Source organism: Euleptes europaea, chromosome 19, assembly GCF_029931775.1.
Source record: "Euleptes europaea isolate rEulEur1 chromosome 19, rEulEur1.hap1, whole genome shotgun sequence".
Classification (NCBI taxonomy): Eukaryota; Metazoa; Chordata; class Lepidosauria; order Squamata; family Sphaerodactylidae; genus Euleptes; species Euleptes europaea.
Window position 1 is genome coordinate 8394714 of NC_079330.1, and position 22163 is coordinate 8416876.

At 47.7% G+C, this 22163-nt stretch overlaps 1 protein-coding gene across 2 annotated transcripts in view; it reads left to right on the forward strand.

Moving 5' to 3' along the window:
- Nucleotides 1-22163, forward strand: part of PLCH2 (phospholipase C eta 2) — a 250203-nt gene that overhangs the window by 97948 nt on the left and 130092 nt on the right. Inside the window, exon 1 of one of the 2 annotated variants that reach the window (XM_056865318.1) lies at nucleotides 2801-2934. The exons of the other annotated variant lie outside the window; for it this stretch is intronic. Coding sequence (XP_056721296.1) covers nucleotides 2892-2934 — 43 coding nt within the window. The 5' untranslated portion in view covers nucleotides 2801-2891. Of the gene's footprint in view, nucleotides 1-2800; nucleotides 2935-22163 lie in introns of those variants that run through there. 2 annotated transcript variants of the gene reach the window in all.

Consider the following 22163-nt stretch of genomic DNA (forward strand, 5'->3'; position numbering starts at 1 on the left):
CCCCAAACCCCGCCCTCCTCAGGCTCCACCCCCAAAACCTCCCGCTGGTGGCGAAGAGGGACCTGTCAACCCTACTTTGGATCCAGGTTCTCCCTGTGGTGATCTGATACGGGGGTGGTAGATCTGTGGCCTTGTGGAAAAGCTTCTTTGCCTCCACTTGGACTCTGCGTCTAGATTTGAAAACAGGGTTGCCAACCTTCAGGTACTAGCTGGAGATCTCCTGCTATGGCATTGAAGAACCTCCCCTCCCCAAACCCTGACCTCCTTAGGCTCCACCCCCAAATCTCCCGCTGGTGGCGGAGAGGGACCTGGCAACCCTATTTGAAAAGGAAACAAATTCTACAAAGATGCCCCAAGTCTCTAAACTAAAGGAAACGAAGCCCTGAAGTACTGCCTCTGGGTAGTGTATAATACAGCTTGGCACGTTGAAATATTTCCTTGGGGTTTCTTTCACATTAATTTCCCCTCTCGTAGGATCTCTCCTGCAAACAGGCTCTCTAGTTTGCATGGACATGATATGGTGACTGGTTGCATTTTACAAAAAAAAAAAAAGGCTCAGGCCTAGGGTTGCCAACCTTCATCTTCTCTGGGTCGTCTCTTGCAGAGAAATCCCACGAGAGGGCCCAAGGCTCACCTTGGGGGCAGCAGCCGGCAGGCATCGGCATTTTTCTTTCCCCGAAAAATCCTATCAAAGAGATTTCCACCTGCCTTCCCACAAACAGTGTCTTGGGGGCCAGCAGATGCTTTTGTCAGAGCCCATAACTGTTTGTAACATTTGCTGGCCGTCTTCCCATTCCTTTCCAGTTACTACTTCGTGGAAGAGAGAAATCAAGGCAGTTTGCCAGTCTCTCCCCCCACACACACACACATACACTCTTGGAAAACATTATCAGCGAGTCCATAGTCCGAGGAGAACAGCTTGCATTTTCTGTACTGGTGGCTCTCTTGCATCTGAGGGAGGGTTAGGATTCAAGGATTGAGTGAGAACGGAGGAGGATTACCAAACAGCGCCCTTTTCGGTTGTGGGAAGGCCTTGCGATCTGAGTGCGAGAGCTGGCAAGATCCGGTCCTGAAGAGCCAAAGAGTTAGCAAGTACCTTTCAGCCAACCTCCAACCTGCCAACCTCCAAGCGGGCTCTTGATAGGGTTGCCAACCTCCAGGTACTAGCTGGAGATCTCCTCCCATTACAACTGATCTCCAGCCAGTAGAGATCAGTTCCACTGGAGGAAATGGCCGCTTTGGCCATTGGACTCTATGGCATTGAAGTCCCTCCCCAAACACCACCCTCCTCAAGCTCCACCCCGAAACCTCCCGCCTATGGCCAAGAGGGACCTGGCAACCCTAGCTGTTGAGATCACCTAGAATTAAACCTGATATCCAAACACCAAAGATCAGTTCCCTGGAGAAAAAACGACAGCTTTGGGGGTAGGAGTCTATGGCATTATATCCTGCTAAGGTCCCTCCTCAAGCTCTGCCCTCAAATCTCTGGGTATTTCCCAACTCAGAATGGGCATCCCTAAGTGGACTGGCGAACTGAGCCAGAAAGTCACTGGGGGTGTGTGTTGAGGGGAGGTAGATGTGAATTTCCTGCCTTGTGCAGGGGGTTGAACTAGATGACCCTGGTGGTCCCAACTCTATGATTCTATTCAAAAAAATCAAAGGAATGTGAGGGGCCAAATTCAATGTGACTTCGGGCAATGCACAAGTGAACTCCCCAACAGTTTTTCCCGCCTTTGGAAGAGCATGCACTTTGGGCCCTGATTCACATGAACACACATGAAGCTGCCTTGTGCTGAATCAGACCCTTGGTCCATCAAAGTCAGTATTATCTACTCTGACCGGCAGCGGCTCTCCAGGGTCTCAAGTAGAGGTCTTTCACATCACCTCCTTGCCTCATCCCTTTAACTGGAGATGCCAGGGATTGAACCTGGGACCTTCTGCATGCCAAGCAGATGCTCTACCACGGAGCAACAGCCCCTGAGTGTGGCACCAGGAAAGGAGGAGTGAAGCTTTCCTTCTGTTCTGCCAAGCAAACCGTGGATCCAATCCTTAATTTGATATTTCTGTGGACTGACGGGCGATTGGCTGCTCACCTCTGGCCAACTCTTGGAGTTCTGCGATTCCTGTCCCTTCCCAGCAAAAGCAGAACAGGACATCTCCCCATTTTGCAGAAAAGGAAGCTGAGGCTTAAACCCCCTGGCCTCAAACCAGCCAGTGAGGTCACGGCTGAAATGAGAGCCCCCCCCCCCCATCTCCTGGTTCCAAAGAAATTATTTCACCTCCTGGGCCACAGTAGCTGCTGAGGAGGGAAATGCATAAGCAGGGGAGGTGTTAAAACATATCGCAGAGTTGTTATTTTTTTTGTGGGGGGAGCAGGAACCAACCTTGTGTGCGTGCGCCGTGCGAAATGGGTGACAGATGTCTCTCAAAGGGAACGTGTCCCTCGGGGGTGGGGAACAGGAGGGGACACAACACTTGGCTGGGCACCTGTTTATCACTTGTCTCCCCCCCCCTTTGAAAATGAACCCGAGGGCCTCCTTGCCGGGAGTGCGGGCACTGGAGGGTTAATGGCCAGTTATCCCAGGTGGCTGATGGCTGGGGTTGGGAGAGGAAGGGGCTGGTGACATCCCTGAAAGCTTCGGTGCGCCGATTCCCCCCTCCTCCCGTTTTTCTCCCCTACCTGTCGCGACTGCGTGTGGACCAGAATGAACCTGGGCGGGCGAGGCGGCATCTTCATGGAACTTTCCGCGTTGGCATCAAGAAGCGACCTTTCGCATGCATGACAGTCCTCGGCACTTGCCAGAGATGCTCGCCCAGGCTCAATGATGCTCCTCGCCTCCGGCGCCGCGGCGACTCCCCCTGGTCCTCCTCTTTGACGCTCCGGCTGGAATATGGATGATCTGAACACCATTCGATGCCTCAGCCCGGATCAAGGTAAGGGAGGCAGGTTGTTTGTTTTCCCACACACACACACCCTTTCCAGGCACCTCTTCCTGGGGTCGAGGTGGCCGAAATCCAGCTATGCCCTGCCAAAAATCTCAGCCCAGCTCGTCAAAGACCTGACATTCGGGGCTTTGACGGAAAGAAGCCACTGCTCTCCAGCCGACTCTCTGTTAAAGGAAACTTGGTTTTTTCCTGGGGTTGCCAGCTAACAGCCTCCTCCCCCCCCCCCGCCGCCGCACACGCTCACTGGCGATGCCAAAGCAAGTCTCTGGCTGTCGGAGAAGCAACAAGGCAGAGCCAAAGTTGCTCTGGCAGCCTTTGCACTTTCCAGCCTCGCAAGAGGCAGTTTCCATTTTTATTGCAGGCTCCTTGTAAACCCAACCGCTGAGGAGAGACAGAAAAGAAAAATGCCCCCCCCCCAATCTTCAAGCCAGTCTGTCTTGGCATCTGATAGGGTTCCTTTCTTTCCCTTTTAAAATTAAACCCAGTCTCTTTCCAATCAGAAGGCTTGAGTTCTTAAAACAGACCGGGAATCAGCCTGGTGTAGTGGTTAAGAGCGGTGGTTTGGAGTGATGGACTCTGATCTGGAGAACCGGGTTTGATTCCCCCACTCTTCCACATGAGCGGTGAAGGCTAATCTGGTGAACTAGATTCCCCCCCCCCCATTCCTAAAGCCAGCTTGGTAACCTTGGGCTAGTCACAGTTCTCTCTGAACTCTCTCAGCCCTACCTACCTCACAGGGTGTCTGTTGTGGGGAGGGGAAGGGAAAGTGACTGTAAGCCAGTTTGATTCTCCCTTAAGTGGTAGAGAAAGTCGGCATATAAAAAACAATTCTTCCTCTTCTCTGGAGGAAGGCATATAAAAAACAGCTCCTCCTCCTCTTCTTCTTCTTCCAAGGTATCGTTTCTAACCGGGAAAACGATGCCCAGTGGGTTTCCTCCCCCCTCCCCACCTCTCTAAATAGTTTGCGTGTGTGTGAAACGGTTTTGCCGGCGCGGTGGAAGGAGGGCCAAGGAAGAGGCTGGTCACCTTCTCGAGCGTCTGCAGACACCTTGAGAGATGTGCGTAATTTCAGGAGAAAGTTGGGTGGCTGGCCAGGCCCTTGGCTGAGAGCCAGAAACCGCGACCCTTTTGACGTTGGAACATTACAGCAGTGAGTCAAGTGGGCCCTGAATAATTGATCTCGCTGCCTTTTCATGCCTTTGAAGCCATGTGGTGTTATAATAGTTTTACAGGAAATAAAAGAGGTGTGACTTAGACACCAGCTTTCTGTAGGAAAGACGGTGGTGATTATCTTTATCTTTAATTTTTATCTTTCATGTTCTGCTTTTTAGCACCTTCCCAGTTGTTTCCACCTCCTAACCGGAATGTATTCATTGTGTGTCTTAAATGTAAGCTCTCTGTATCTGTGAATTGAAACTCAGATGTGTGATCGGTTAGGGCATTTACTACGACTGATCTTAAAGGGATGAATGAGGCATCCAACTGAAGCCTAGAATGCAGAACTCCCTGCCCCCGCCAAGTCAGAAAAATTCAACACTGTTGAAACAAAGGTCTTTAAGCAGAGGCTGGACAAGCACTTGTCAGGGATGCTCTAGGCTGATCCTGCATTAAGCAGGGGGTTGGACTAGATGGCCGGTATGGCCCCTTCCAACTCTATGGTCATTTATACTTGGTAATTTGCAGTGCATTCCATGCTGAATTGCCCCACATTTTTTTTTTCATGCTGAACAGTCATTCCAGAAGTGACTGCGAAGCCAGCACATATCTGCTTCGCATTACTTAAGGGCCCCTTTAATGTGACCTTTGGTGTTTGCTCCGCCCCCACCACGAAGAATCCTCTGAAGTAACCATGCAAAATAACAGCGGCGCATTAGCTATGCACATGCTAATGGCTATGCAAACAGGAACTAAGGAGAAGGCGAGTGGTGGCAGGTGGAATTCCTCCTTTTGCGTCAGGACCATGAATAGGCATTTTTAAAGTCACATTTAAAAAAAGAGCTTTGAGCGAGCATCAACAATGACCATGCATAAATGGCCTATGATTCTATGATTCTAGGTAGTGGTCTTTGAAACCTCCATAGCTATTGCCTGAAAGAGCTGTAGCTTCAGTTGCTTGAAATCTGTCCCCAGCCGTGCTTCAGCCGCCAAGGTGTTCTACAGTGTTTATGAACATTCCAACTGCTCAGAGGTTTTTCAGGAATTATTGGTAGAATGGGAATTGTGTGAGATAGTGAAGATACACCACCAAAATACACTCCTGTGGATTCATGGAGGTCTTAACTTGTGTACTGTTATAGGGGTTTCATACTAGTGTGTATGCATGTACACCTGTTTGTGTCTCCCAGAGGGAGACTCAAACCGGCTTACAATCACCTGCTCTTCCCCTCCCCACAACAGACACCCTGTGAGGTAGGTGGGGCTGAGAAAGCTCTAAGAGAGCTGTGACTAGCCCAAGGTGACCCAGCTGGCTTCGTGTGTAGGAGCGGGGAAACAAACCCAGTTCATCAGATTAGCCTCCGCCTCTCATGTGGAGGAGCGGGGAATCAAATCCAGTTCTCCAGACCAAAGTCCACTGCTCCAAACCATCGCTCTTAACCGCTACACCATGATGGAGTGTGTTTTTAAAGTGTTTGTTATTAAAATAAGGCTATTTTCGTGGTTGAACCATAAGCCAATGGTTTGAAGTACTTAATACTGACCTTAGAATATGCTCTAATACCCATTTCATATGGTCTCTGTCCTATTGTTGCTGGTGGCGAAGGGCCCCCCCATAACAGTTCAAGCTTCAGGGTCCCAAAAAGTGTAGGTCCGCCACCGGTAAGGTATGAATGGTTTCAGTACATAGGAGAAATGGCACCCTGTCGATCTGGTTAGAGCTTTCTTGGGCCTTTGAAGGGTGTGAAGCCGCAGCCACCTCTCCCTCCCACCCAACCCCATTTCACAGCACCCAAGGTTCTACTGCCTCTGCCAACCTTGCACTGCTTTGTTGGAAAAGCCAAGAAGGTGTTCAGTTAGGGTTGCCAGGTCCCTCTTTGCCACCAGTGGGAGGTTTTTGGGGTGGAGCCTGAGGAGGACGGGGTTTGGGGAGGGGAGGGGCTTCAATGCCATAGAGTCCAATTGCCAAAGCTGCCATTTTCTCCAGGTGAACTGATCTCTGTCGGCTGGAGATCAGTTGCAATAGCGAGAGATCTCCAGCTAGTATCTGGAGGTTGGCAACTCTATGTTCAGTCTTTCACTTAAGTGTATGCCAAGAAGACAGCAACCTGTTAGTATAAACCAAAAGAAGCCTCTCAGTAGCATGTAGAAACTGCAGGCTGCGCTCTATATCATGTGCATGTGTTGATATGCATGCCCATTAGACTCACAACGGGTCCACCTTTCTCCTTCCTGACCCCAAAGTGGCAATCAGCATTACCCTGGGCAAGTAAGAAAGGGCCATGAGAGCCAAGCACTGACACATCCTTTCCTGCCCTCCTTCTCATGATCTGCCTAAGTTCACAGAATCAGCCTGGCTGTCAGATGGCCATCTCGCCTCTGCTTGTGGGTGTGCAAAGTGCCGTCAAGTCAAGTGATTAAGCAGAGGCGGTTTGCCACGGACTTCCTCTGCAGAGTCTTCCTCGGAGGTCTCGCTTCCAAGTGCTGACCCTGCTTTGCTCCCAAGATCTGACGGGATGGGGCTATACCATGCTGCCAACCCTCCCCAAGCACCTGCTTAAAAACCTCCAAAGAAGGAGAGCCCACAACCCCCTACCCATTTGACTTGCCAAACCAGAACAAAATTATGGGGGGGGGGGGAATACAAACTGCAGAATGGGGTTCATACAAAATGGGAGAAATAGAATAACGGTGCATCTCAGAATGAGATAGTTTGGGGGAGGTAGTTTGGAATTTCCTGCATTGTGCAAGGGCTTGGACTAGATGACCCTGGTGGTCCCTTCCAACTCTATGATTTGATGATTCAGTGCATCTTTCCTTGGTGTAGGATCTTGGCTGCTGAGTGGCATCAGCCCTGAGTGCAAGGAGTTCTGCCTTTCAGAGGGTGCCGTGTTGAGCAAACCTTTTGTTTTAGAAATCAAGCACCGTCTGCGCGATGCTTCCTCCTGCAGCTTATTCGCATCTCCATTTATGGGTGGGGGGCCTGGGCGATCTCTCTGATGCAAACCAAGCACCTCGCTGTCCGTCCGTGGCCTCCAAGCCTGTTCTCGTTAGTTCACCTGTTGCTTTGTGCTGCCTGTCATTCATCTCTCCACGTTTAGTCCCAGCTGTCAGCTTTGCCGGTGTCAGGTGGAAAAGCTGCCTGTGGTGGGGCGAGGAGACGTCCTCCTCGATCAATTCATCTGGCTGGAGAAGGAGGTGGGATCCTGCTCTGACGGATGCCCCAGCAAGGGCCGGGTCCTTCTGGCTTCCTGATTTGGCCAAAGGACCCTGCACTGGAGTAAGCGGGCTACCTGCCAACCCTAACAAAAGATAAAACAGTCCCCTTTTTGCTGGGGGATAGAGATCCAAGAACAACATGGGCAGTGGCCAAGTATCTCTCCACCATATTTTCCTTAAGGAAATAAAGGCTCCTCTGCCTGAGACCCTGCATAGCTGCTGGTGGTCTGAGGAGACAATACTGACTTCGATGGACCGAGGGTCTGATTCAGTATAAGACAGCTTCATATCTGATCATTAGATTGGGGAGGGGCCATGGCTCAGTGGTAGAGCACCTGCTTGGCATGCGGAAGGTCTCAGGTTCAATCCCCGGCGGCTTCCCCCATTGAAAGGGGCAGGCAGTAAGTGATGTGAAAGACCCCTGCCTGAGACCCTGGAGATCCGCTGCCGGTCTGAGTAGACAACACTGACTTTGATGGAGCAAGGGTCTGATTCAGTATAAGGCAGCTTCATGTGTTCATTTACTGCTTAAGACCTTTGGGTCAAGGGAGCTTGAAAGATGGAAAGGAGTAAGCTGGGGACGATGAGAAAGCACTTGCTGAAGTTGAGCCGATCTGGGCTTGGGGACCTTCAGGGAACACGGATGCCACTCTGAGTTTTTATGTCCTAAGAAAGGTGGCCTATGCATCCCATAAACAGACAAAGCATGTGGGTGTTTGTGCCCAGAGGTCTTAGATTTGTCAATCTGAGGTGCTTCTATATGTGTGTGGGGGGGAGTGAAACTGTAGGGATGTACAGCCCCCCCCCTCCAAAGAAAACCCTTGGCACATTTTAAATCCCATCTTTCCACTAAGGAATTCAGGCTTCCCCACCTCTATTTTTACCTTCACAGCAACCTTGTGAGGTAGGCAACCATTCTCTAGGTAGGAACAATTAAGCATATAAGTGGCACAGCTAGGGCAGCCAGATTAACGTTGGGAAATTCCTGGAGCTTTGGGGGACCTCAGTGGGGTCTAATACCACAGAATCTAACCCTCCAAAGGGGAGGGGCTGTGGCTCAGTAGTAGAGCCTCTGCTTGGCATGCAAAAGGTCCCAGGTTCAACAGGGGAGGGGCCATGGCTCAGCAGCAGAGCCTCTGTTCGGCATGCAGAAGGTCCCAGGTTCAATCCCTGGCATCTCCAGTTAAAGGGGCTAGGCAAGTAGGTGATGTGAAAGACCTCTGCCTGAGACCCTGGAGAGACGCTGCCAGTCTGAGTAGTCAATACTGACTTTGATGGACCCAGGGTCTGATACAGTAGAAGGCAGTTTCATGTGTTCATGTGTGTTCCCAGCGAACTGATCTCTGTTGTCTGGAGATCAGTTGTAATTCTGGGTGACCTCCAGGCCCCGGAAGATGGTAATGCTAGGTACAGCTGCAGTGTGAAGTAGTACAGCCCAAGCTGAGGTGTCTGCCAATCAGACCTCATGATAAACCAGACTGGCTTGTTCGCTTTCGAGAGATAGGTGGTGATCCAACTTATGCCACCTTGAGTTCCTTAGATGTAGAGGAGAGTACAGATGATGAGAGACCCAATCCGTGGGTCATCACGCGTTCTCTATGTCTCTGCTAACCTTTTCTCAATTCCGTTCAGTCCTGCACATGAAGCCAGCTGGGTGTCCTTGGGCTAGTCACAGCTGTCTTGGAGCTCTCTCGGCCCCACCTATCTCAGGGTGTCTGTTGTGGGGAGGGAAAGGGAAGGTGATTGTAGAGCCAGTTTGATTCTTCCTTAAGAGGTAGAAGAAGAAGAAGACAACGACGAGGAGGAGGAGGAGGAGTTGGGTTTTATATGCTGACTTTCTCTACCACTTAAGGCAGAATCAAACCGGCTTACAATCACCTTCCCTTTCCTTCCACACAACAGACACCCTGTGAGGTGGGTGGGGCTGAGAGAGTGTGACTAGCCCAAGGTCACCCAGCTGGCTTCACATGGAGGAGTGGGGAAACAAATCCAGTTCACCAGATTAGCCTCCACCACTCATGTGAAGGAGTGGGGACTCAAACCCGGTTCTCCAGATCAGAGTCCACCGCTCCAAACCACTGCACTTAACCCCTACACGATGCTCCAAACCACTGCTCTTAACTACCACTACAAAGTCAGCATATAAAAACCAACTCTACTTCTTCTCCTACACCGATGTTGGCAGCCTCTCCAAAACTGCACTTTTCTCTTGCTGATTCCTTTGCCTGACAAAACCATTCAGTTCAGCCCATGCATTAGTAAACAGGAACAGTCAGCATCACCGAGGCTCTAAACTCTCAGATGATGCCTTCGAAGCTGGGCGGGAAGAGAAGAATAACTAGGGGAGTCATGCGGGATTATGTTAATCTGCATCCCACAGGCTTGTGAAGGGCCAGGTTTTAGATAATTCCCTCTCCCATGCAGGTTTGGGACTTCAATAGTGCAGAAATTATCGGGAACCTGGCCACTGAACTAGTGCTCTGTGTTGCTTTTGCATGTACTAGAATTTTTGGAACGAGCTGTGATCTCGAGCTCCCGATTGCCAGGTGTTTATTAGAGAAGCTTCTGAAATTCTCTTCTTCCAGATCTCTCCCTGGACATTGTAGTTCTGGGGAACCAACTCTTGTTTCCAAATTGTTGCATTCGGAATTCTCTGTTTTTCTTTCCCCTATTTCCAGATTTTGTGCAGAACAGATATACATGCTCGTCCCTGCTGCCCCCCCCCCCAATTCAAGGCTCCTTCACTTCACCTGGGTCTCTTTCACCCTCTGTAAGGATGACGCATGAACCTTGATAAAACTTTGCAAAAAAACAACAACCCCAAATTTGATGTGTAATTGTACATTGTCTCATGCTTCTTTTTTGTGGAACGTTTCACCACAGATTTTACCACAGGGTATTGTTGGGCTGGGAAGGGATGGAAACAGCAACCAAAATGATTAAGGAGTTGCTGCACCTTTCCTATGAAGGAAAGGTTAAGGAGTCTGGAAGTTTTTATTTTAGGAAAAGAGATAACTATAAGGGGGAACACTGTAGAAGTCTACATATGTAGTAGAGAAAAACGGCCAGAGAAAAGTCAGTTCGCTGCCTCTTTGCATCCATGCATGCGCATTTGTACACCACCCATCAGAGGTTTCACCCAGGAAAGAACTGACGTCTGAAGAGCTTTTGTGCACGGTGTGTGCATGCTGATAAGCCGTCCCTCTCCTCTCATTATAAGCCAAAAATCCAGACAGTGTTTTACTACAGGCAGGTACAAGGGCTGCTTTTGGTAGATCAGGACATGAGGAACATGTGTTTCTTTCTGTTAAGTGGTACCGTCGGCTAAAATGCCGACAAATACCTGATTCTGCCAAGCATTGCTTCCACTTACCTCATGCCATCCTCCCTCTCGTCCCTGAACCCACCCGATATCAAAGAAATGTCTGGGTGGGGGAACCTGCGTCACAATGCAGAACTCTGTACACAGAACTCCGTACCTGCTTCAGATGCTGAAAGTCCTAGTTTCATTTCCGGGCATCTTCGGTCCCAGGATGTCAAACGGCAGGTGTTCAGAAAGAACTTTCTCTAAGCCCATCACCCTGCAAAGCCACTCCTGGTAAGAACAGGCAATGTTGAGTTAGGTGGGCCTTATTTCCCCCCTGCTTGGTAAATTCCCTGAAGAGTCAGTTGAGCTTTGGGCAAAGAAGCTTCTATTAGGAGAAGACCCTCAGTTTACTCTCCAAACTGCCAAGTTCTGCGCTGTTGATATTAAAATACGCAGAACTTCATTAGAGAATGAGTGTTAGAATATTTTACAATTTTATCAATGTTAAGGTGATAATTTTAATCGGGTTGTTTTTTTATTGATCTTACACCTTTATTTGTATGGGCAGTCTGTGATTCTGTGGTGCAAAACTATTGAGTCTGGAAATTTTGGTGTGTTGGCATGTGATGGGTCAGTTGACTGTATTAATAAATTTGATTTGATTTGAGTTAGGTGGGCCAATAGTCTCTAAGGCAGTTTGCACTCCATGCACGCATACCCTGATCTTTAAGGCTTTATTATTATTGGAGCTGGTGCTAAGGCACACACGAAGCATACGGAAGGTTCCTGGTTCTATCCCCAACATTGCCAGTACATTATTCTCAGGTCCTGTGTTAGGCAAAGACATTTCTCAGACACCTTGGAAAGCTGCCGCCACTCAGAGTTGGTAATTGCTTGATAGACTTCATATCGGATCGTATTCAATTTGGCAACCCTACCTTCGTCTCCTCCAGCTCCTTTTTCCGCCTCCCAAGCAGTCTCCCGTTGCCAGTTTTACTCTGACTTGAGTCAGTTGTCGCACCCAATTTGCATTCCTCCCTTTAAATGTCACAGAAATCTGTGGACTTTTATTTTTATGAGTAACAGTTAAATGTACCCCGGCATATTTCTGGAAAGGGAACGAAAGGCCGGCTACGGCAGTGCGCTAATAATGGACAGGCTTCCAAACCTACAGAGAGATGAACCCTTAAATTTTTATGCATTAGCATACGCTTAAGAAAGTAAAACATGCTTTGGAAGCAAAAATAGCCCGAGAGACCAGAGAGACAGTGGACGTGGTGTTGCGATGTGCAGCCTGAGCCTTTTAAAAAGAGATCTGCTCATGGAAATCAGTGGTTGAACACGCACCAGTACATAGGATTGCCAGCTCCGGGTTGAGCAATACCTAGAGATTTTGGGGCTGGAGCCTGAGAAAGGAGGGTTTTGGGGAGGGGAGGAACTTCAACGGGGTATAATGCCATAGAGCCCACCTTCCAAAGCAGCCATTCTCTCCAGGGGAAATAACCTCTGTTACCTGGAGATCAGTTGTAATCCCAGGAGATCTCCAGCTGCCACCTGGAGGTTGGCAAGCCTACCAGTGCATCGGTTCTGCATCAGGTCATGTTGGAAGTATACAAGCCACAAGCCAGTTGCAAGTTCAAATGTTGCCTTTGCCATGAGCTTACTTAGGAGGTCTTAGGCAAGCCATTCACTCCCAAATCTGTTGTACTGAAATAATCCTGGCCTACCCAGCAAGACTGTATAAGGATTACTGAGCTAATACATTCATATGGATAGCCTTGTTGGTCTGTAGCAGCAAAAAGAAAGGAGTCCGGTGTTTCCTGAAAGACTAACATTTATTCCAGTTTAAGAGAGCTAGTATGAATTAGTGGTTAAGAGCGGCAGACTCTGATCTGGAGAACCGGCTTTGATTCCCCACTCCTCCGCATGAAACCAGCTGGGGAACCTTGGGCCAGTCACAGTTCGTTCTGAACTCTCTCAGCCCCACCTACCGCACAAGGTGTCCATTGTGGAGAGAGGAAGGGAGGGAGATTGTAAGCTGGTTTGATTCTCCTTAAAAGGTAGAGAAAATCAGCATATAAAAACCAACTCCTCTTCTTCTAACTCAGAGCTCACTTCATCAGATGCGGAGGTGTGTCAATCCATCAGTCAGATTTATATACTGCACTCCACAGAAAGGTGGTGATGGTGGGAAGGGATTTTACAGTGGGAGGCCAGTTCAAAGCAAAATGCATCCAAAGAATAATCAGTTCACTCCGCATGGGTGTGAGACACTCCCAGCTGTTGTCAGAATGTGAAACCCCGTGTAGGATGAAATGGGATAACCAGATGTAGTGGGAAATCTCTGCTTGTCTCATTTCGTCCTGCAGGGATGGACGAATGTTCCCTATTTCTCACTTATGTTGCTAACAGTTTCAATTTCTCCCCTTTGCTGCCAGTTTTATAAATTTAGCTGCACTTGTCTGTGCACATTGTATAGCTTTTATGTATCTCTATGTCTATAATGTAGTAATTAAGTGCCGTCAAGTCACAACTGACTTCTGGCAAGCTGTCAGGTTTCTGAGGCAAGAGATGAGCAGAGGCGGTTTGCCATTGCCTTCCTCTGCATAGCAGCCTCGGTCTTAGCAGTCTCCCATCCAAGTACTAAGCAGGGCCAGTTTTCCTTAGCTTCCAAGCTCTGGTGAGCTCAAGCTAGTCTGGGTTATTCAGGCTGCTAGTTATACACCTCTGTATATCAGTTATATAGGTACAGTATATATTGCTGTCAAGTCACAGCTGGCTTATGTGACCCCTGGTTAGGGTTGCCAGCTCCGGGCTGGGAAATACCTGGCGATTTTTGGGGCGGAACCTGAGGAGGGCAGAGTTTGGGGAGAGGAGGGACTTCAATGTCATAGAATTCAATTGCCAAAGCAGCCATTTTCTCCAGTAGAACTGATCTCTATTGGCTGGAGATCAGTTGTAATAGCAGGAGATCTCCAGCTAGTACCTGGAGGTTGGCAACCCTACCCTGGTGGAGTTTTCAAGGCAAGAGACATCCAAGATGAGTTGCCGTTGCCTTCCTTCACATAAGGACCCTGGTATTCCTTGGTGGTCTCCCATCCAAATACTGGCCCTGCTTAGTTTCCAAGATCTGATGAGATCGGGCCAACATGGGAAATATTTTCTGGGAAATATCTGGCATAGGGAAACAGGAAATGGTGTGAAGATAAGGAATCATGGTTCCTGTTTGCAGTAATGAGAAGCTGAATCCAGTGGAGGTTTGAGGGTTGCAACAGCGGGAATGGGAAACCATCCCTACAGGAAAAGTAGGAACTGTACTTGGTAAATAGTGAAGCTTCAAGTGCATGGAAGAACACAGCAAAGGCTTAGTTAGGTAACCAATTGATTGATTAATTAATCTAACATTTAACCCAATAGAAGTTAGTAGCCCTGGTTTTCAGTGGAGGCTTGTGTACATGGGTGAGCTGGGGGCAGGTATGGTTTGGAAAGAGATTTGTACAACCTAAAAAGTTTTAAAATTGTTCCATTAGATGAAAGGAAGAGATCAAGAATTCACAGCATGCTTCCTTCTATTGTTCCCCTTTATTTAATTAGAAACCTTTAGCGGGGGGGGAGGAAGGAAATCACTTACATAGATATTGTTGGGTAGGGACCTTTGTCCAGCATGAGCACCATAAATCGCTTCTCTTCGGTGAAGGAATCTGACAGCTTTTGGTGTAAATCAAGAGCGCTCATTATCTCATAGAGAGGCAGAGAGTTTTAAGCCGGGCAGTAAACTCTCAGCTGTCCTTCGGGGAGCTTAAAATTCTCAGGCAGGTTCCTTAAAAAATTGTCACTTAATTAATTGGATTAATGCAACAGGGCAGCTCTTTGCATTCGAAAAGGATTCTTACAAAGCCCGCAGGATTTCAGACCCCATTAGACCATGTAAGCCCTTCATGCTTTTCAGGTTTCCTGAGCTCCACCAGTGATGGCTGGAATAAATGATGGTGTTCAGAAAGCTAACGTTCTCACCCCGTCCCCATTCCCCGCTGAAGGCATCCTGATGGACTTGAAACAATTATCCACAAAGACTTGGAGAATTAGCTGAGTTTTCCATTGAGAGACTGAGCCGCTTGAAAATACTTCCACGTTCATTTGGAGCGGCTTCAGACATTATTTAAAAAGCATAGCCAATAAAACCTTCAGGAGGGCTGCTTATGAATTCCTCCCCGAGTGGGATTCTCTCTGGAATATTCTGTTCTGACCAGAGTGGTCCGGGTTGTGAAGCAGAACAGCGTGCCTGTACTTTTTTGCTAATTGTTTGCTTTAGGGGCACCTTGGATAGGCATTTGAATACATGCAGATTGCAACACGCCAAATATGTCTAAAGCCCGTATCAAAATGTGCGTTGGGCGTGCATCCCCACAAATGATTCCTAGAAATTGGTGGCGGATCGCATGAAGGATGTGGGACAGAATACTTAACATGCCAAAATGATGGAGCGAGCACAGAATGGATTGTGGGACGTTAGTCATCCCCTAAGGCTGCCAGATGCTCAGATAGTGCTTCATTGGTCTGGCAGTGCTTGTTTTAATCTTTGGAGGGTGCTCACGTATCCTCTCTGACTAGGAGTGCAAGCCCTCATGCTAGCCCTCATACTAGTGATGGTAATCCTTAGTTATCCCCCCCCCCAAAAAAAAGGATTAGTTAAGAAAATATCCGCCAACAAATCCAGTATTTCTGGGGATTCATTTAGGACCATTGAAAAACTCTTGATCTTGTTGCCCCAGTGGTCTTATTCAACACAAGAAGGAGTGCAGAGACTTGGGTGTGTCACACTGCCCTGTCCGCCCTGGAGGTAGATATCTTACATGGTAAGGCATGATCAGCTGCGCCAAGAAGATACGAAGGTTGAAGGAGCTGGGTATGTTTATCCCGAAGAGGAGACTGAGAGGTGATATGATAACCATCTTCAAGTGCTTGAACGGCTGTCATATAGAGGATGGTGCCGAGTTGTTTTTTGTTGCCTCAGAAGGTCAGACCAGAACCAACGGGTTGAAATTAAATCAAAAGAGTTTCCGTCTAGACATTAGGAAGAATTTTCTAACAGTTAGAGCTGTTCCTCAGCGGAACAGGCTTCCTCGGGAGGTGGTGAGCTCTCCTTCCCTGGAGGTGTTTAAGCAGAGGCTAGATGGCCATCTGTCAGCAATGCTGATTCTGTGAACTTAGGCAGATCATGAGAGGGAGGGCATCTTGGCCATCTTCTGGGCATTGAGTAGGGGTCACTGTGAGTGTGGAGGGGAGATAGTTGTGAATTTATTGTCAGATTTCTTGTCCAATCTTGTTAGATTTCAGAAGCGAAGCAGGGTCGGCCCTGGCAAGTAATTGGATGGGAGACCTCCAAGGAATACCAGGGTTGTGATGCAGAGGCAGGTGGTGGCACGCTACTTCTGAATGCCTCTCACCTAAGTCAGATGTGATTTGACAGCACTTTCCACCACATGACACCTCCATGGCTCTTTGCTTATAGCAAAGAAGCATGAAGGAGGGTGGTACAATGGGTGCTCCCGGCAGTTCATCAAGTGGACTTCCCTAGTTCACAGAATCATAGAATCACAGAGTTGGAAGGGGCCATACAATCCATCTAGTCCAACCCCCTGCTTAATTCAGGATCAGCCTAGAGCATCCCTGACAAGTGTTTGTCCAGCCTCTGCTTAAAGACTGCCAGTGAGGGGGAGCTCACCACCTCCCTAGGTAGCCGATTCCACTGTCGAACAACTCTTACTGTAAACATTTTCCCCTAATATTCAGCCAGAAGAGCTCCCTCCCCTCCCCTAAGTGACAGCCCTTCAAATACTTTAAGAGAGCAATCACGTCCCCCCTCAACCTCCTCTTCTCCAAACATTCCCAATTCCCTCAGCCTTTCCTCATAGGGCTTAGTCTCCAGGCCCCTGATTATCCTCGTCGTTCTCCTCCATTCCTTTCTGCTTCATAATTTCCCTCTGTATTGCACTTCCTGGTTTAATTCTTGTTTAATTAATTACAGTCAATGCCCCCGTAGCTTTCCATTTCTGCATATCAAAGCAAAATAGTGGGGTAGCCTTGAACCCCATTTCAGGAAGCTGAAAGCGATTAGGTCTTCCCTATAGTCTCTTCCTCTTCCCGGATCTGTGTGGGAAACAATATGTTGTCTATGAAAACAATAGTTTAGCCCCAGTGGGCACCTCTAAGCTCCCATGGAAATGTCGCCCTGATTACTGCAATCTTTGTTTATTATTTCATTTATTATGCGGAATGATTGGGAATCTGGGAGCTGGCCCACAAAATGGACACCCCTTTCCCCAAACAGTCCTCATTTACTCTTGGCCATGAAGATTTTTTTTGCTAATTAAGCAATTACAGTAGTAAGCTGAACAGCGCGACGAAGCTGCTTTTTGCTTTTTGGCCTTTTGCTAAATGGCAGCCCGAGAGCGCTAAGCCACCCGGCTAATTGTCCATGCTAAATCACAAAGGTTGTGCCGTGCCGAATCGATATCCGTTTGATTCTGTGCAAAGCTATTTGAGCCATTGATCAACCCCGATGAGCAAAACAGCTTGTCTGAGGAGGCTCTGATTTTATGCCGGGTGTTTCTCTTATCGAACCTTATCTCTCTCTTCCATTTCGACGTTTCCCAACAGGGTTCAAAACAGGGTGTGTTTTTTTAATGGTCTTTTTCTTCCCTCAGTGATACATCTGCATTTAGGACAGCTTGATTCGAGCCCAGTAGCACCTTAGAGACAGACAAGATTTTCAAGAGTCAAAGCTCCCTTTATCAGGTACTCTCGAAAGCTCATACCCCGAAAATCGTGTTGGTGTCTCTAAGGTGCTACTGGAATTGAATCCAGCTGTTCTACTGCCAACCAACACGGCCACCCTCTGAAATTAACTTTGCATGTGGCTCAGTTAACTTCATCAAAGCCAAGTAGGGCAAAGAGAAATTAACTATTACATGTTACTCTCCTCTTCCTCTCAAAAGCTCATGGTGTAGTAGATGGGGTACCACCCCTCCCTTAATATCCTCACAACTACATTGCAAGGTAGGCGGGGCTGAGGTAAAGCAACTAAGGGCGACTAGCAGTGCAGTCCTAGGTAGACTGGCACCCTTCCTGCACCATTGACTTCACTGGACTTCAACAGGGGGGTAACTCTGCTTAGGATTGCACCAGAGGATACCCAAAGAGCAGTCCTCAAGTAGGCCAACTCAGAATCCTACTCAAGTCTATTCAATGGGGCTTATTCTGAGGAAGGTGTTTTTAGGATGGTACTGAAGCAGAAAAAGAGTTGGTTTTTATATGCTGACTTTCTCTACCACTTAAGGGAGAATCAAACCGGCTTACAATCACCTTCCCTTCCCCTCCCCACAACAGACACCCTGTGAGGTAGGTGGGGCTGAGAGAGCTCTAAGAGAGCTGTGACTAGCCCAAGGTCACACAGCTGGCTTCATGTGTAGGAGTGGGGAAGAAAATCCAGTACTTGAATGGGAGACCCCCAAGGAAGTCCAGGGTCTCTATGCAGAGGCAGGCAATGGCAAACTACCTCTCTTAGTCTCCTGTCTTGAAAACCCTGCTGGATTGCTGTAACTTAGCTGTGACTTGACGGCACTTTACACACACAAAGGACTTGTATTATAGCTGTACTTAGGGTGGTGGATTTACTGCAATCCCAATTAAGTGTGTGGAGACGGGCTACCTTGCCGCAATCTCCATAATGTGCATGACAGAAGGCAGCTACTGACCCCGAGACCTTTTCCACATCCCAGGTTTGTGTTCAAGTACGAGATATTGATAGGCACGGAGGGTTGACAGTAATGTTGTCTTAATTAAAGCATTAATGGCAACCCAGCTGTTTCCTTGTTGTTGAAAGGTTGGGTGGTGCTCTGATCCATACAGCTTCCTCTTTAACGCCGACAAAGACAGTGCACCGTCGTTCATGCTTTGCTAAACCAGCCACCAGCCATCCCAACACATTCTCCAGCTTCTCAGGTGCTGGGATGGGCCCTTTGGAGGCAGGGGAGCAGAAGGCAGGCTGACAGGTAGGCGACAGTTGGGCCGGAAACAAGGATGGGCCCAAAGTGGAGATGGGCTCGGAGGCAAGTGGGCGGGAAGCAAGCTGGGCCAGGCTGGCTGGAAGTCTGGGAGGACGGAAGTGGCCTCCATGATGCCAAGTGGCCAAGACTGAGGGAAGTTAGGAGGACTGCTATTCTTTTTTATTTAATTATTTTTTTTATTATATAAGATATAACAGGGGTACAAAAGGAAAACAGGGAAGGGGAAAAATGAGCATTAAACATACAGTAACAGAAAAACTAAAGATAAAAATTCTAGCAGAGCAGGCAAATAACATTGTCATTAATTTTTGGGCAGATTATATAAATAATATATAAAAAGAATGATCACTATGTTTAATTAATGTGTAATGTGTAAACAAGTCTAATGGTTATCTATAAATGAAATTAATTACATTATAATACGTCTAACTTATTTCTCGTCTTTCACTTTCTCTGTGTTAACCGTGAGCCTCAACATACTTATAAAATGGTTTCCCTGTCTCATAGTGCTGCTGAAAAGAAGTATCTTTATTAGTATTTATCATATCAGTCCTTTTTGCCATAGAGACATATTCTATTGTCCTTCCATTCTTCTATATCGGGAATAAGTGGTTGTTTCCATTTCCTAGCTAAAATCACCCTAGCAGCGGTAGTGGTGTAGTTGAATATTTCTTTAAATCGTGTGAAAATTTTTGAGGAGTGCTATTCTTTATAGCTTTCCTTAGCATCCTGATTGGCCCTCAAGCCGCACAGGTGCTTGGTGCCCCACCAAGCGTCATAGGTGCTTGATGGCCACAGGTGCTGATGTCCCAGGCCAGGAGGATCAGGGGCCACTTTGGTATCCTCCCAGTTGAAATGGCTTGGGCCTTCTTCCTCCAGCCCACAGCCTTAGTGCCACATGGAGCAGGAAGGCATTACCTGTATCAAACCCTGCCAGCCCCACTCAAACTTGGTCATTGCTGTGTGAAACTAGCAGCCAAACCTCTCAAGGTACCATAGAAGACTAAAGTATGTTGATTCTCTTGTCTCGTTCCTCTTTTGTTGATTCTCTTGCCTCATTCCTCTCCAGCATGGTGTAGAGAGAGTCAGCATGGTTAAGAGCAGTGGTTTGGAGTGGTGGAGTCTGATCTGGAGAACCGGGTTTGATTCCCCACTCCTCCACGTGAGCGGTGGAGGCTAATCTGGTGAACAGAATTTGTTTCCCCACTCCTACACACGATACCAGCTGGGTGACCTTGGGCTAGTCACAGTTCTATTAAGAGCTCTCTCAGCCCCACCTACCTCACAGGGTTTCTGTTGTGGGGCAGGGAAGAGAAAGTGATTGTAAGCTGGCTTGATTCTCCCTTAAGTGGTAGAGAAAGTCAGCATATAAAAACCAACTCTTCTTCTTCTCTTGTTGATTCTCTTGCCTCACCAAGGCTTGTTTTCACAATCAACCTCTGTGTGAACATGTGAAGGGACTGCAGCAACAGATCTGAGGTGTGGGGCGAAGCACGTCCGATCTGTGAGGGCCCATTCATGCATGCAGGTCATCACCCGATGTCCAAGTGGTCAGCTGAACGTTGTGAACGGTTGTGTACCTGACGGTGTCCTGGCTCTGGTTTTGCCCTTGATTGAAATGCATTCTCTCCCCCCACCCCCAAATTCATTTTTCAAAACATTGAGATCTCTGTATGGATCAAGGCTTTTATTTCCAGGCAGTCTCTGTTGTGTTAATTAAGATTAACTCTTTTCCGTAGGGCTGACGGGGGGGGTATGATGTTAAAAACTGGCCAGTTTTGAATTCCGGGCCTTGGTCCCATCTGTGTCTGGCTTAATGGATATGAGAGCTTTCTCTGCTAATCTAATGAATAAGCAGTCCATTACAAAGGTGGCAGAAATATTAATTGGTCTGGAGGAGAAAACAAATTGCCCTGCAGCAAAGCACTGAAAGTTAAATATCTTGGGTTTCTTGTATTTTTATTTCTAAAACAACCACCCAAATAAGGTCAGAGTTAAGGTTAAGCACTTGTTATTCCTGCTTTCCTGCAACTCCTAAACACACCACGACTGGAAAGATAATTTTCTTAATGGCTCATTCCATTATACTCTGGAATGCAGGAAATTATTGTCCAGTGGTCAACAGATCAACTAAACACCCATTGTGACGCCCTGTTTATTTAATTAATTGGTGAATATAGAACCCTGTGTTTTTATTTTTAAAATTTGCAGGAGGGCTTACATTAATAAGCAAACATACATAGTACTCATACCTATGTAACACATATAAAACATTGGATACAGTAAAATGATTTGCTGGATCCTGGTAAGTCTGACACCAAAATCACGCAACTAGAAGTTGCCTGCTAAACTGGAGAATTGGGTTTGATTCCCCACTCCTCCACATGAGTGGCGGATGCTAATCTGGTGAACCAGGTTGGTTTCCCCACTCCTGCACATGAACCCAGCGGCGTGACCTTGGGCTAGTCACAGCTCTCTCAGTCCCACCTACCTCACAGGGAGTCTGTTGTGGGGAGGGGAAGGGAAGGTGATTGTAAGCCGGTTTGATTCTCCCTTAAGTGGTAGAGAAAGTTGGCATATAAAAACCAACTCTTCTTCTTCTACTGCTACTACTAACGCTCTGCATATCACACCTGATCCAATCATGCCTGCTAATGTCATTTACCTGGTATTGACATTTACGTGCTATTGCCATTGGGTGTGTGAATTCACTCTTCTCTACTTAAGGCTAGATGGACTCACATTCTAGCTGTATCTGAAGAAGTGAGCTATGACTCACGAAAGCTCATACCCTGCCAGAAATCTTGTTAGCCGTTAAGGTACTACTGGACTCTTGCTCTTTTATACTGCATCAGTGGATTATATAATTCATCACCAATGGAACCTCTTCTTTCCACCTGTCCTGGATTTGGAAAATGCAGTAGTCACCGGGCATTAACAGATAACATGAAGCTGCCTTATTCTGAATCCGACCCTTGGTCCATCAAAGTCAGTATTGTCTACTCAGACCGGCAGCGGCTCTCCAGGGTCTCAGGCAGAGGTCTTTCACATCATCTACTTGCCTAGTCCCTTTAACTGGAGATGCCGGGGATTGAACCTGGGACCTTCTGCGTGCCAAGCAGATGCTCTACCACTGAGCCACGCACATAATTTTCTGCATTTTTTTGGGGGGGGGGGTTGTTTTCCAGTATTTTTTTTCTGGAAGCAAGAGCACACAGCAATGTTAGATTTTGTATAAAATCAGCGATACCACCCAATGCAAAGAATTATTTACCGTTCGGAATGCACCATGAGCAGCCATTTAAAACATGCTGTCTAGCAGGAGGGTGCAAAGGCCTATAGAGCACCTAACCGTAATTGGCTGACTCCCCTCCTCATTCTTGGATACCCAGTGAGAAATTAGAGGACGTGGGCTTTTGCTGGTGCTCCATCTTCATTAGTCAACAGAACGCTTGCGGAAAATGGAT